Source organism: Camelina sativa, chromosome 16 (assembly GCF_000633955.1).
Source record: "Camelina sativa cultivar DH55 chromosome 16, Cs, whole genome shotgun sequence".
Classification (NCBI taxonomy): Eukaryota; Viridiplantae; Streptophyta; class Magnoliopsida; order Brassicales; family Brassicaceae; genus Camelina; species Camelina sativa.
The window spans coordinates 14,568,880-14,585,743 of NC_025700.1; the positions used below are offsets into that span (position 1 = coordinate 14,568,880).

At 32.9% G+C, this 16,864-nt stretch overlaps 1 protein-coding gene and 1 long non-coding RNA gene across 2 annotated transcripts; both read right to left on the reverse strand.

Moving 5' to 3' along the window:
* On the reverse strand, window positions 4-1,099 carry LOC104753669 (protein ODORANT1-like; the record flags this gene model as incomplete). The annotated part of the gene is made up of 2 exons (XM_010475888.2): window positions 681-1,099; window positions 4-598 (listed from the first exon to the last, which is right to left on the reverse strand). Coding segments are annotated over exons 1-2 (858 nt in total), but the record flags the coding sequence as incomplete, so codon positions are not given.
* Window positions 3,278-4,245, reverse strand: LOC104750570. The gene is made up of 2 exons (XR_761651.2): window positions 3,902-4,245; window positions 3,278-3,642 (listed from the first exon to the last, which is right to left on the reverse strand). It is a non-coding gene; the product is annotated as an uncharacterized LOC104750570 (long non-coding RNA).

Here is a 16,864-nt window from a genome sequence, read left to right on the forward strand (position 1 = left end):
AAAAGTGGAAGAAAGCAGCAAATCCCAACTGCTAAAGTCATCAACATCCCACAGGCTCATCATATTGTTCTCTATAATGTTGTCCACACCATCATTATAATCATTATTATTACTATTACCATAATCGGACCACTCGAAATCCGGAAACTGCAAATCCTTTAAGAAACTCGAATCATTAGAAGAATTCGAAGGCGTGGACGTGGATGAAGACATTGTTGAGCTGCTGCAGATAAGCTCTAAAGACTCTGGATCAACAAGAGGAACATCTTCGACACCATACTCAAGATTCATCGCATTGAACTGATCATGATCTAAAGACTCTTCAAGTCTTGACGTGTTCTTGGTGTTGTTGCTTTCTTTGGTTAGACAATAACTATTTGGTTCCTCAAGATTCTTCTCGGCTGGTTCTTGTAAAGGCATTTGAACTTTCTGCAACTTCTTGACGGGTTTTTCGTCCTCTTGTTCGACGATAGAGAGTGGTTTATGCGTGAGAGGGTCGATCCCCATTTTTCTTAACTTCTTCTTGATGTGAGTGTTCCAATGGTTCTTGATTTCGTTGTCTGTTCTTCCCGGCAAATGAGAAGCTATCTTTGACCACCTTCACATACCAAATAAAAAAACGAAACCTCAGAAACATAGCATATATCGAAACTTGAAGCTCAAGTAAGAAGTTTTTTAACCTGTTGCCGAGTTGGGAATGGCGATCAATGACCATCTTCTCTTCGTAATCAGAGAGAAGACCTCTTTTATGGTCTGGTCTGAGATAATTCGTCCAACGAAGTCTGCAACTCTTACCACACCTAAGTAGACCAGCAAGCTTGGGAACAGCTCTCCAACAACATTGTCCATTGGTGAGGATGAAGTTCATGAGCTTCCTGTCTTCTTCTGCAGTCCATGGTCCTTTCTTCAACCCTACTTTATTACAGCATGGTTGTCTCTCCATTTCTCTCTCTCCCTCACTCTGTATACTGTTTCTACGACTCTTTAGGTTAATGAATAAAACGGAGTTAATACTCTGTTTAATTTTTCTCTCTTTGTCAATCTCTTGTCGTTGTCCTGCGAGAGTTAATGTTATTGCAAGTTGAAGAGAGAGTTGGGTAAGCTTGGCAACCACCTATATATATGCACACACATATATATATATATATATATACTAGATAAGGCCCGCGTTATTACGCTGGTAAAATGAAAAAAAAAATATTGAAAATATTTAAGTAGTATACACATGTTTTTATATTTTATTTTGTAACATTTTAATATTGAATATTAACTTCTCATATTTCATTTTAATATTCTCAGTTCCATTATATAATAGCTTAAAAGCTTTTATCTCTATTTTATAATATTTTCTCAAATTTCTATGTACAATTTTTATTAATATAACAATTTATGATTATTTGAACTATTCAGTATATTTTTTCGATTGGTTGAAGTTTTATAAATGATATAATATTTATTGTTTATTACTCTTTGTGCTTTTACCCAAAAACTCTTATAGGACATGAAGTACCATTTAAATATCTATACCATCATAATAAACCATATTTTAAGTTTAATTACACATTTAATCTTAATGCATAAAACTAAATATATCAAACACAATTAATACATCATATCAAATCTATATCATAGTAAGAATTGAAAATACAAATAAAAATAAACAAAATATAATTCGCAAAAAAACTGAATCAACATTATTTAAGATATATTTGTTATTTCGTAATAATCAATTTTAAATGAGTGAAATTTATAAAATAAAAATATATATAAAGATATAGAGACATCCTCATCAAATAACTGAAGATTCATTCCTATAAATAATAATGTATTTTGAATTATCTTTTTAGTTTTTGAATTATCTTATGTTTTAACACATGCATTACAAAAATACATGTGTTGAAATTATAAAATCAAACATTAAAAAATTACTAATATTCTTAGATGATTTTTTTTAAAGTGGGACATATTAATATTTGAAAATTTTTTAATCTAAAATAAATTTCATCGTTATACATTCAGTTTAGTAATCACATTTAACCATCTATTTCATCGTCAAACCATAATTCACTTTTTCATGGATTAGAGTTAAAAAATTTAATAACAAAAATAATATGAGCATCATAGAAGATAATATTTATATTAGTTATTGACGAAAAAAAATGTATATTAGTTAGTATTTTAAATTTAACAATAAAAGTAAGGGGGATTATTAAAAATACCCCTTTTTAATATATAAAATACCCCTTTTTAATATATAAAATAACAAAATTCTAAACCCTAAACCCCAAATATTAAACCCTACCCTCTAAAAATAATATCTTAAATGTAAAATAGAGAACCCAAACCTAAAAAAAAATTCTATAAATTAATACATATTTTAACATATAGTAAAATTTCGTTAAGTCTATGGACTATGGTCCTAATATTCTTAGTTAATTTGAATTGTCATCTTTTTTATTTTTTATTTCAAACATCTTTTTTTTTATGTAAAGGTGAATATTTACTTTTTTTTTAGATACAGTAATTAATTGTATATTTTCAAAATCATTTTTTATCTTATATAAAAAATACTCACCTTTTTCTTGTAAAATTAGCAACTTAAAATTAAAATAAATAAACTTAAAATTAACATATAAGATAATTTCGAATTTTATGATATATATATATAATTTCCTTATATTGATCTTTTTAAAATTTTAAAGCTGTTTAAATTTTATAATTTTCTTATAATTGTCTTTATATATTTTTAAAACTGTTAATAGTTTTTTTTTACATTTGGAAGTTTACAAAAGTCTTTTTCTCTTTAAAAGATTTTAAATAAAATTATGTTTTCTTTTCTCTATATTACTTTTATATACAAACTTTTTATGGTATGTTTTGAATTTTTACATTTTTATTTTTTAAAATTTAAGTATATTTAGAATTGACATGTGTCAACTTCTTAATGATACAATTGACACGTTTCATGATCTTGTTAATGAGTAACTTTGACATCAAACTTTGACATCAAACTTTATATAATAAGATATGTGTATAATGAGAGCAAATAGAATGTAATAAAGTTTTAGCACTCAGATTTTGTTATTCAACCTTTTCAAATCTGGTTCACACACAGGTGGTCCATTTTCCTTTTTTTTTGTTTGGCCAATTTGTTTTTATAATTATAATTCATGGATATGATAATAAAGCTTTATTTCTTTATTATTGTCTTGTTATCTTAAATTTTTAAAATGATGTGTGTGTATGTATTATGTGATTCAATACCTTATATTATTACTTCATGAGTTCCCTTTTTTTTTTCACTGGAAAGATTTTTTTTATTAAAGATACACGGCATATAAACCGAGTCTAAACAAAAGGCCCACAACATGAGTATTACAGGATAAGGACAAGCCCGTATGAGCCCAACAAGTGCTCACCGACATTACATCGAAAGCCAAGGGAGTTTGTAGCTTTTGGACTCTATCTTATACATGTGTCAACTTGAGAATACAACCGCAACACGAGTTGATGAGTCATCGGAAGAGAAACCGAGATCAACTTTCATCGCCGACGAGCACCAAATCCGGTGAGGGAAACATCGCCGAAACAACGCGCGAAGAATCCTTGTTTACCACCGAAATATATCTGAAAGGAGCTCAACTAAAAAAAGGCGACATAAAGATATCGTAATAAGCTTCGGAGAATTTTTCAATCCTTTAACTGGAGACATAATCGCTTGATCCATTTTCTGCAAATCAAAGTTTCTAAAGACACAAGCTAGAGATTAACCTTAAGCCAAACACACTTAAAAACTAATTACCAACTCAAATCCATAGAATTTATTAAAAACACACAAAAAGACTGAAACCAATCGGTATAAAACTGATCGAGGACGAACAAGGATAAGAACCGGCCAAACCTCTTATGGAAACTAGATTTGCCGGACAGACACCGGCTATCCCCACTAGTAAAGCTGGAAGATACCGGGCAGAAACCCGAAACACTCGGGACAGCTAGATGGAATCACGAGAAGAACACGACAACGGATAAGCCATGTTTACGGCGATACCGAACTTCATCCGGACACAAAAACCGACAAAACATGTCGGACAGCGAGAATAGAACTGCTTACTGCAAGATGGAATCACGAGAACACGGCAACGGATAAGCCATGTTTACGGCGATACCGGAGTTCATCAAAGATAAGAGCCTCTCTCTCTCAAATATACTAGAGAGAGAAAAGAGAGAGTTTTTTACAAGTTCCCTTTTATAAGGTTTTTTTTAGTTAAAAACAAAAAGATTAAGAAAATATGAATTAATACATAACAAAAAAATAATTCAACCAGTGAAAACAAATACTGGTTATAAAGTAGCAGATAAACATAAATTTTGTCTAGAAAGTAAAAAAAACAAAATCTCACATGAATAAAAACATTCCTATTGTATTATGGGAATTAGGAGTATAATAAAATTTTGTGTATACACTAAAATACATTCTATCGATCTGTTCCTAATAGAATGATTTTTTTTTTCTGTTCCAGAAAGATTCATATTTTGTATAACAGTATTATGTATTACTTTCAATCTTTCATTTATAATCAATAGAGAGAGGAGAAAAATTAAATTAATATTATTAAACTAACAAAAGTTAATAAAATGATTTAATTACTTTTCTTTAATTTGTATTAAAAAAACTAAAACATCAATTTATTAGAAGAAAAGTTTATGTAGATTACAATTTTTTATGTCCCATAGTTTTCACTATTATTTATTTATTTATTAGTATTCATAATTATTGATATATTTTATGTCAAAGTGGTGCGTTATGTAGTTATGTACACGAACAAGACGACACGTGGAGAATGAGTAGAAGAGAGGAGTGGACGCGAAACGTTTTGGTCGGAAAGGGCCATCTCATCCGCTTTTTTTGTATGTCTTTGCTTCCGTTTAAAGTTTGAGATTCTCTTTCTCTCGTGCGTCCTTGAAAAGGTCCAAAAAAACAACAAAATTAAAAGCCAAAGATGGATAATGGGAACTATTTTAATTAATTCATCTGTCACGCGGAATATGGTTTTATAATCAAACTGATATTATAAATTTTTGATGTTAATGAAAAGTCTCTCTTATTTTGAATTTACTAATTGAAATATTAGATTTTAATTTTTGGAAATTCGATGTGAATGGAAAAAAAAATACACATATGTACCACAAAAACAGATACGAAATATTAGGATTACCATAATTTTAAAGACAAGCGGGGTAAACAAAATATTAGGATCACCATAATTTTTAAGTTTTTAAAAGACATTTATTTCTTAATTTTAACATAATAGTTATATTCAAGGTTTAGTTTTTTTCTCTGTGGTAAAAGATGATCTAATATATTAAAAGAGTAGTGGAAAAAGAGCTCACAGCCAATCTCACAAAAATTGACCTCCCTTACTTTTAATGAAAATTGCCTTTAAAAAAATTTCAGACAATTTAGATTGTTAAAATGCACCACATTCATTCTCAAACTTAAGATTACTAATTTGCCATTAATGAAATTCAAATCTGGACATTTTTATCTTTATTATAATTTTTAAAAAAAATTAAAAAATTAATTACAAAAATATATGAATTAAAAAGTCAAAATTCATATAAAAAATGGCAAAAAATCTAAATGGGCTTCTATGAAAAAAAATCTGTCAAGAATACACCGTCTTAATCAAAACCCTAAAATCATAGGTCATTTACTATTATAAATACTAGATACCCTAACCATCCTCCATAACTCAAAAACAAGAAAAAAACCCTAAACTATTATCATGTTTCAAATTTATTGTTTTGCATTATAATTTTGATCTTTTATATGATTCATCAGTTTCTAATTTTTCATTCCCTCTTTTTATTCTTTTTGTAGTGGTTGTTTGGCAATCAAGATCAAAGCAATTTCTCAACCTTTTAAAACATGTATGTTGTGTTGATCTCTAAATTTTGTTTTATACTTTGGCAATTTGAAATAAACTCATAATCTTTTTTTTTAGTTTCAGGTAAATTCATGGATGATCATAATTGTAGATCTACAAAATTGAATATAATGAAATTCATGTATTAATCTTTGTTAACCCGAATCCTTAATTTTAAAAAATAAATTTGATGCTAATGTTTTTTTTTCTAATGTTATAGTTGCAGAAAAACTATGGTGGATTATATTCATGGAAAATTTATGGTAATTTTCTAAAAACTTGGATTTCTTTCTATTAACAAGTAGATTTAAAATTATAATTCTGTTTTTTTTTTAAGATAATATAATATGTGTGCCTAATAAATTATGATTCTATTTACTTAATAATATAATATGTGTGCCCAGTTTATTTTGAATTATAATCTTGGTCTTTTATATGATTCATGAGAATCTAATTTTCCATTCTCTCTTTTTGTAGTGGTTGTTTAGAAATCAAGATCAAGCAATTTCTCTATCTTTAAAACATGTATGTTTTGTTGTTCTCTATATTTTATTTTCTTCTTTGGTAATTTGAAATAAACTCATAATCTTTTTTTCTTTTTGTTTCAGGTAAATTCATGGATGATCATAATTGTAGATCTATAAAACTGAATATAATGAAATTCAGGTATTAAATTTTGTTAACCCGAATCCTTAATTTTTAAAAATAATATTGATGCTAATGTTATTTTTTCTAATGTTATAGTTGCAGAAAAATTATGGTAGATTCTATTCATGGAAAATTTATGGTAATTTTCTAAAAATTGGATTTCTTTCTATTTACAAATAAATTTAAATTATAATTCTGTATTTTTGAATAATAATAAAATAATTTTTGTTCCTAATAAATTATTTATCCCTCTTGAATAAATAGAAAGAAGATGGAATTTCAATTATAATTCTGTTTAAAAAATAATAGAATAATTGTGACTGACATTTTTTCTATTCAATTGATAGAAAGAAGAAAAAAGGAATATAAATTAAATTCAGGACTTCATATCTCAGAGGTTTTTGAAGAAAGAAAGAGATTAAGGAAGACCAGGAAGAGTTTTTTTAAAAACAATTTACAATTATTGTTTATTTGAAATTGCTTTGGATGGATAAATAATATAAAATAAATTGTAAATTTCTCATTTTGTTTAACAAAAAAAAAGAAAATCAGAAATCTAAATCTTATATCTCATTTAAAATTTAAAAGTAATATAAGATAAATACTTGAATATATTGCAAATATTTCTTCTAGAAATATCCCTGTTTTTAAAAATATTAAATTTCTACAGATTATTTATTTGTTTCACTTTTCATTTTTTTTGTTTTTTAAACGAAAATTAGAAAAAAAGGAAGGCAAATATTCATATCCCATTTATTTTTTATTTTTAAATGGAAAATAAATACTAGAATCTATTGTAAATATTTTTTACAAGAAACTTCTATTTTCTAAAATGTTAAATTTCTATATATAATTATGACCTTCCGGAAAAAGCGATTCTTGGCTTATTGAGCTTTAGGGGGTATTGGTTTAGGATTTAGAAATAACTAGGTTAGACCCGCGCGATGCCGCGGGATATTATTCTATACATTTTAAAATTCATTTGATGTTAAAAAACTTATTTACATTTAAGTCAGGTAAATTTAATCGTACATTTGGGTTAACTCTACTGTATGCTATGTTTTTTTTCCTCCTATTACTTGTTATGAGAGAGATTTTAGTGTAATTTTATCTTGTGGTGTATTTTTTGTAGTTTACAAATCATCTAAGTTTATATAGTTTTGTGTTGTTGTTACGTTATTATTTGTTTTGTTTCCTTTTGTAAATTACCTATTCTTTTTTATAACAAGTCCACATATGTCAAAGTAAATTGACATATTTTTATTTTAGTTTGGTTTTTGTTATTATTTAAATATTATACTTATGTAGTTATGTTATGTTTATAAGGATTATGTTAATTGTCAAAGTTATTTTAAAAGTTATAGATGATTTAGTTTTCTTTAATGTAAAACATTGGGTTTTTGATCTTAAACATTGTTTAATTTGTCATTGGTGTTCTTATATGTAAATCTTGAGAGACAAGGAACCTTTATTATCACACGCCAAAATTTAAACACTGCTATCATCACTGTGAAAAGGAATCAAATAGTATATGCATGAGCAATAAGATAAACATATGAGAATTTTTGTTTGATAATACGCAACTGATTTACTCTAGTTTATGTATGCTTCAGAAAGAGAGTTTATCCTCCCATCACACTTGAGAGATTACTCTAGTTTGGTTCATATCTTTTTTTTTTTAAGTTTGGTTCATATCCCTTATATGTATAAGTTTTCTCACAAAAACAAAAAAAATGCTGACGTATTGCGCCTACAAAGCTCGAGAATTGATTTCTTTATTTGTCTTCAGTTTTTAATAGTATTTCTATTTACATACTATTGATTTTTTTTTAAAAAGTGACACCCAAAATTTAATTATTTTATTTTCTTTATAACTTAATGTATCACTTATTTACATTTTTATAAAATTTTAAAAACTCTTGATTCATATGATGAGATAATATAAAATTCATATTATAATAATTTCCATATGTCAAATCTTAATTATTATACAAGAATTTTATATATTCAAATAAAACTGAAATATATATACTACACAAATAAATTTTAGATCCCATATAAAACAATGAGAAGAAGAAGAAGAAGAAGAAAAAGAAGAGAATATCTGTTGTCCCTGTCTGTTGATAAGTTTTTGGAAAAATTGTCGCTAAATGCTAGAGACTTGTAATCATCAAGCTGACAACATAGAATCATTGTAACGTACCAAAAATAGTCAGAAAGGACACTTCCAACAAAACCGTTGGCTAAGACAACTTCATCAACTTTTACAGAGTGTGGTATGGTAAACTTGGGTTCAATCCCCAGTTCTGTCAATGGCCACACTGAAAACAAACAACCAAAAAACACAAATTTTTGATCAAGAGACAAACAATTCCCTGTCTCATATGTTATGTTTTGGATGATACACTTGCAAAACAAAATAATATGGAAGATATTATTGTGTTGCAAGTGTATCATCCAAAACATATGAACAGTCCAATGTATGCAAGCATTGTGTTGGACTGTTCACACTTCACCGGCAAACTTCTTAAGAAGCATTGTGTTGTCAATAACAAAAGGGTGGCCACGAGGTTATCCTCCCCAACACACAAAATCTTTTAATTATTAAAAGATCATATACAAGAACAACTTCTAACCTGTAAAGAGTCCATAAGACTGCAGAGAGAAGCCCAAAGAGATCTCCCATAAGGGACCGTTGCCAGTTGCTAAACACAAATATCAACCGTACGTTAAAAAAATATGGTTGATGAAGTTGGCCAACTCATGTAATCAAATGAATCATTAGCATCCCAAGTTTTCCCGAGCGTCGTCATGACCACACCGGCCATGCTGACAAATACAGCAACTACTTTTGAGAGGTTACCATGCTTTTAGCGCAGACCATTGTGTTTCCAACTTCTTGGAGCCCAGCCAACAATATTAATGTATGACCCGAGTTAGAAAAGTGTAGCCCATATACTTCTCCTCCAGAAATCAATTACCCTAGCTCATCAAGTGCAATATGCAAAAAACTGCAAATAAAAAAAAAGAAGGCATCCAAGAATCAGAAGAAGTGAAGTGAGACCAAACATTATCGATACCAACTTCTTAGAGCAACTAACAAAAACCACAGAATTCAGAGTGTCTTATATCTTCCATTAGGATCACGGAATTTAGAAGAACAGATTAAAAGAGAAACGAAAAAAAAACCTCACTTGTCTCTCCTTCAAAGCTGCGGGCAAAACCTTTCCATGTATACTAATTCTTGGCTCTTCTTGTTAAAACCAAAAATTAGACAAACTCGTCACTAAGCAAACATAATAGGAGACTTAAAAAACGAAAAAAAAAGTGGAGAAACAAATTTTCACCCAAACTAATAGATTCTTAGTCGCCAAAACTAATAGTTCTCCACCGACGAACCGGTCCCAGCATCTTAAGATATCCTGGGAACCGACCTGTACTCATTGACAAGCGTCACTGATAAGTTTTAAAACAAAAACACCAATAACTCGATGCTAAATCATAATAAAAATGAACAAAACAGAGAGTTAGTCTACAATCAAGATAAAACCAGAAGCAGCTGCAAATTCGCTACAAGAATATTGGAGTAGAGTTTTACGAAATTGGTTTCAAAATTATAAAGATGTTAAGGTCATACCTATGCACAATTTCAATGAAAAAGAAAATTTTATATCAAGTTCCACTTTTTAGAAGGTTTTCTTTCAAAGGAAAACGAAGCCAAGAAAAAGGAGTTAGAAAGAGAACTCACAGAAGCCCAGAGTACACTTTGGCACGCTTGTGATGCGAATCATGATCAGCTTCCTCCATCGTACTATCCTTAGCAGCAACAGCCGCATCATTGCTACTTTCTCCTTGAACTAACTGATGCAACCCAATCTCAGAGGTCCATAGGAATTCCAATTTAGCCCCATCGGCTTCACCCTCCTCCTCCCTCGCCAACATCTTCGCACACAACCTCCAATGTGGGACTCTGGGTTCCCTCTCGTTTTCACCAAAATTCAGAAAATCGCCATCGCCGTGATTGTTTTCCATGGCCGTTGTTAAAGAAGATTGTTTTCCACTTTCACGATTAATAAGAATCAAAATCGAAGACGAGCAATGTTTACTGAGATAAAAAGAAAAAAGAAAAAAAAAGGATACAGAGTCTCAGAATGCTTATCTATAAATTAACAGCCAACGAATTAGAGCTAATTATAGATTGAAATTCAACAGATTACCCTAATCCAGTCCCTTCTCCGTTTCTGTATTTTCAGACCTGATATGATCCTCCCAAGAATTCGTCACCTTCGAGTTGGTTGATAGAGACACTTTTATTCTAAAGACGATGAAGCCTCAAAAATAAGGATGGTGGAATGAATGGTTGCACAAGAGTTGCGGAAAGACTCTTGATATACCGGTTTGATCTTTCAGTCTCACACCAAAAAGATCGGATCTCTCAGCCTCGCACCAAGAAAATCGGGGTTTTGACTATTGGAATCACACCAAGTAGTCGGTTTTGATTGTTGGAATCACACCAAGCAATCGGTTTTGTTTACAAAGAACAGAAGAGAATCACTCTAAAAAAGAAAAGGTTTTATAAAAAAAGTTGGATTATTATTTCATTGATCTTAGATGAGTTTATATAGGAAAGAAAACTTGGTAACAAAACCAAGTACTTATTATTCTTGAAGACTAAAAACATTAAAGATAGATAGTTGAATGAAGATTCAACTCTTGGTGCATGCTCTTGGTGCATGTATCCCTTCCCAATGTGACTCTTGAACTTATTTTCGTCACTCTTCTTGGACCACAAAATAAAGTGATTATTCTGGGCTTTCTTGGACTTGAATTAGGCTCAAAGTGGGCTGGACTTGATAGGTTTCATCCCCAAAAGGTTTTCCCATGTTCTCTTTGGCCATAAGCTCTTGAATAAGCCCATTTAGTGCATTCCTTAGCTGCTTAGCTTTTGCTCTAGTCATTGGTCCTTCAGGTACAAACAATGGTTCTTCTGCAACAAGCTCCTCTGGTTAAGGCTCAGCTACATATTCCTCAGGTTCAAGCTCAGCTACAAGCTCATCCTCCTTAGCTCCATCCATGATCACATCATCCCCCTCCTCTTGAAAAGGATTTGACCTCAAATCTATATCATTTGCCACAAAAGGAACTAAATCAGAAACATCAAAGCTTGAACTCACATTGTACTTACCTTGAAGATCAAGTTGGTAAGCATTGTCATTAATCTTTCTTGTGATCTCAAAGGCTCCATCGATTCTAGGCATCAGTTTTGACTTCCTTTCAGCGGGAAACCGTTCTTTTCTCAAGTGAACCCACACTTGGTCTCCTGGTTTGAATACCATCTTGCACCTTCCTTTGTTAGCTTGTTTAGCATACTGCTTTGTCTTCTCCTCAATGTTTATTCTAGCTTTCTCATGGATCTGTTTGACAAGGTCAGCTTTCTTTTTCCCATTCAAGCTATCTCTTTCACTCAAAGGTAAAGGGGTTAGATCCAATGGAGATAAAGGATTAAAGCCATAAACAATTTGGAATGGAGAAAACTTAGTTGAAGAATGAACTGATTGATTGTATGCAAACTCAACATGTGGTAAACATTCTTCCCAAGTTTTTATGTTCTTTTTGATCAAAGCTCGCAAGAGAGTAGACAAAGTTCTATTAACTACTTCAGTTTGACCATCAGTTTGTAGATGACAAGTAGTGGAGAATAGCAATTTAGTCCCTAGTTTAGACCAAAGTGTTTTCCAGAAGTAACTTAAAAACTTTGTATCCCTATCAGAAACAATTGACTTAGGCACTCCATGCAAACGAACAATTTCCTTGAAGAACAACTCAGCAACATGCAAAGCATTATCAGTTTTGTGACAAGGTATGAAATGCGNAAACAATGGTTCTTCTGCAACAAGCTCCTCTGGTTAAGGCTCAGCTACATATTCCTCAGGTTCAAGCTCAGCTACAAGCTCATCCTCNAATCCATAAAAACATCATGCCAAGGCTGAGTAGGAATGGGCAAGGGAGTGTACAAACCGTTGGGTAGTACCTTTGACTTAGATTGTTTGCAAGTGACACACCTTCCACATATCCTNATATCATTTGCCACAAAAGGAACTAAATCAGAAACATCAAAGCTTGAACTCACATTGTACTTACCTTGAAGATCAAGTTGGTAAGCATTGTCATTAATCTTTCTTGTGATCTCAAAGGGCCCATCGATTCTAGGCATCAGTTTTGACTTCCTTTCAGCTGGAAACCGTTCTTTTCTCAAGTGAACCCACACTTGGTCTCCTGGTTTGAAAACCATCTTGCGCCTTCCTTTGTTTGCTTGTTTTGCATACTGCTTTGTCTTCTCCTCAATGTTTATTCTAGCTTTCTCATGGATCTGTTTGACAAGGTCAGCTTTCTTTTTCCCATTCAAGCTATCTCTTTCACTCAAAGGTAAAGGGGTTAGATCCAATGGAGATAAAGGATTAAAGCCATAAACAATTTGGAATGGAGAAAACTTAGTTGAAGAATGAACTGATTGATTGTATGCAAACTCAACATGTGGTAAACATTCTTCCCAAGTTTTTATGTTCTTTTTGATCAAAGCTCGCAAGAGAGTAGACAAAGTTCTATTAACTACTTCAGTTTGACCATCAGTTTGTAGATGACAAGTAGTGGAGAATAGCAATTTAGTCCCTAGTTTAGACCAAAGTGTTTTCCAGAAGTAACTTAAAAACTTTGTATCCCTATCAGAAACAATTGACTTAGGCACTCCATGCAAACGAACAATTTCCTTGAAGAACAACTCAGCAACATGCAAAGCATTATCAGTTTTGTGACAAGGTATGAAATGCACAATTTTTGAAAATCGATCAATAACCACAAAAACTGAATCTTTACCAGTCCTAGTTCTAAGCAAACCAAGCACAAAATCCATAAAAACATCATGCCAAGGCTGAGTAGGAATGGGCAAGGGAGTGTACAAACCGTTGGGTAGTACCTTTGACTTAGATTGTTTGCAAGTGACACACCTTCCACATATCCTTTCGACGTCTCTCTTCATGTTCGGCCAATGAAAATGATCTTGCATCACCTTAAGCGTTTTTGCTATTCCAAAATGAGCCATCAATCCTCCTCCATGCGCTTCCCTAACAAGTAATTCTCGAAGAAAACAAATAGGCACACAAAAACGATTGTCATAGAAAAGGAACCCATCATGCCTATAGTATTTGCCCGCAGCAAACTTTTCACAAGCTTTGTACACATCTTTAAAGTCAGGATCCTTCTCATACATCTCTTTAACTTGTTTGAATCCCATCAGTTTAACATCAAGAGTAGAGATTAGAGCATGCCTTCAGGACAAGACATCAGCAACAACGTTTTCCTTACCTTGCTTATATTTGATGACATAGGGAAACGTTTCTATGAACTCCACCCACCTGGCATGCCGTTTGTTGAGCTTTTGTTGACCTTTCAAATGTTTAAGGGACTCATGATTAGTGTGAATCACAACTCCTTGTCATATGTTGGATAGTTCAAGGTCGCTCCTCCAAGCTTCTCACTAAAATATGCAATGGGTTTCTTGTCTTGCATCAACACAGCTCCAATACCTACACCAGAAGCATCACACTCAATTTCAAAGGTTTTAAGGAAATTAGGCAAAGTTAAGAGTGGGGCGTTTGTAAGCTTCTCTTTCAAGGCTTGGAACGCTTCTTCTTGTGCTTTCTCCCATTTGAATCCAACATCCTTCTTGATGACTTCTGTAAGTGGTGCAGCTATAGTGTTAAACTCCTTCACAAAAGCGCCTATAGAATCCAGCTAATCCATGTAAGCTCCTTACTTCTCCAACGGTCTTAGGACTTGGCCAGTCTCTTATAGCTTTAACTTTCTCATCATCAACCTTAATGCCATCTGCACTAACAACAAAACCTAGAAAGACAAGGTTATCCATACACAAAGTGCATTTCTTAAGATTGGCAAACAACTTCTCCTCTCTAAGAGTTGTAAGAACCGCTAGATGCTGAACATGTTCTTGCAGATTCTTGCTATAGACTAAGATATCATCAAAGTAAACTACAACAAAGATTCCAATGAATTTTCTCAAAACATGGTTCATTAACCTCATAAAAGTGCTGGGTGCATTTGTTAGCCCAAAAGGCATAACCAACCACTCATACAACCCATGCTTAGTTTTGAAAACAGTTTTCCATTCATCACTCTCTTTCATGCGTATTTGGTGATATCCACTTTTGAGATCTATCTTAGAAAAGACACAAGAACCATGCAGTTCGTCTAGCATATCATCAAGCCTAGGAATAGGGTGACGATACTTTACCGTGATGTTGTTGATAGCTCTACAATCAACACACATGCGCCAACTTCCATCCTTTTTGGGCACAAGTAGGACCGGGACGGCACATGAGCTCATGCTCTCTCTAATATGTCCTTTCTCCATGAGATCATTAACTTGTCTTTGCAGCTCCAATGTCTCTACGGGATTATTCCTATAAGCTGGTCGGTTTGGAAGTAATGCACAAGGAACAAAGTCTATTTGGTGTTCAATACCACGGATAGGTGGTAAACCTTTCGGATTGTCCTCCGGGAATACGTCCTCAAAATCCTGCAAAAGAAAGGTTATCTCACTCGGTAACACCGGTGCAAGGTCAGAAAAACTCATGAGAGTTTCTTTGTAAACAAACATAATCAAAGGTTGTTTTGAAAATAAAGCTCTCTTAACCTCTCCTTTTCTCACAAAGAAATTTGAATGCCTCACGGGTTTTCTCTCACAGGCCTTTGACTTGGTTTTTCTCAAACTCTCGCTCTCTTTTTGGTGAATTGTGTTTGTGGGGTCGCTCATGGTGTTTGCTTCTTTCCTTTGCTTGAGAATCAACTGATCTTGATAACTTCATGAGGTGTCAACGGAACTAAGATAATCTTCTTGCCTTTGAACTCAAAAGAATAACGGTTGGTGAAACCATCATGGCTTGTTCTCCGGTCAGATTTCCATGGTCTTCCTAGAAGAATATGACTAGCCTCCATAGGTAGAACATCGCACAAAACCTCATCCTCATATTTCCCAATGACAATAGGAACCTTTACTTGGATACTAACCTTCATCTCACCATCATCATTAAGCCATTGTAGCTTATATGGCTTTGGGTGCTTTTCCGTAGTCAGCCCAAGCTTCTTAACCATTGTTTCACTCGCAACATTAGTACAACTCCCCCCATCAATTATCAGACAACATACCTTATCTCGGACATGGCACCTTGTATGAAATAGATACTCCCTTTACTCATGTTCCACAATCGCAGTTTGAACACTAAGTGACCTCCTTGCCACCAATATCTCGCCTTTTGCTAGAATTTCTTCAAGTTATTCTAGTGAATCAGAAACCACCTCTTCATTTTCTGATTCGAACTCTCCATTCTCCAAGAGAATCATGGTTCTTCTGTTGGAGCACTCATGTGCCTAGTGTCCTCTCCCATGACACTTATAACACGTCACATCACGAGCTCGGGTTCTAGTAACCTCAGATTTGTCCTTGGTAACTTGATTGGCAACAATTGGCTTCACTTCAGCCTTTGGAAGAGCAACTGACTTTTCTTCCTTCTGGTAACTTGGTTTTGAGTTAGATGAACCAACACCATAAGTTATCCGGGTATAAATTTTTCTCTTGAGTTGCTTTTCCACCAAGATTGCTTTATGTAACATTTCTTCGATCTCCACATAATGTTCCATCTCAAGCGTATCCTGGACATCTCGGTTCAACCCACTCATGAATCTAGCCATAGTTGCTTCTCGGTCCTCAACCACATCAGCTCTTATCAAAAGAATCTCCATCTCTTGATAGTAATCCTCCACACTTCGACTTCCCTGAGTCAGTCTCCTTAGCTTTTGATGCAGATCGCGATGGTAATGGCCGGGAACAAACCTTCTCCTCATTATAGCCTTCATCTCAGCCCAAGTCTCAATCGGATATTCGCCATTACGTCTTCGTGAAGTCACCAACTGATCCCACCAGCTAAGCGCATACTCACTAAACTCAACAGACGCCATTCGCACCTTACTGATCTCAGAATAGTGCTGAAAATTGAAAACTTGTTCTACCTTCTTCTCCCACTCCAAGTAGACATCTGGATCGTTCTTCCCAATGAATGGTGGAATTTTAAACTTCATTCCTCCAATGTCGTCATTGTTTCTTTGTCTGCCTTCTCGCACACGTCTATGTCTCCTTTGGTCTCCTTGAGATGAGTTTCCACTACGACTGTAGTAATCTTCAGCTGCTAGATCTCTCGGCATTCTTAACTCAT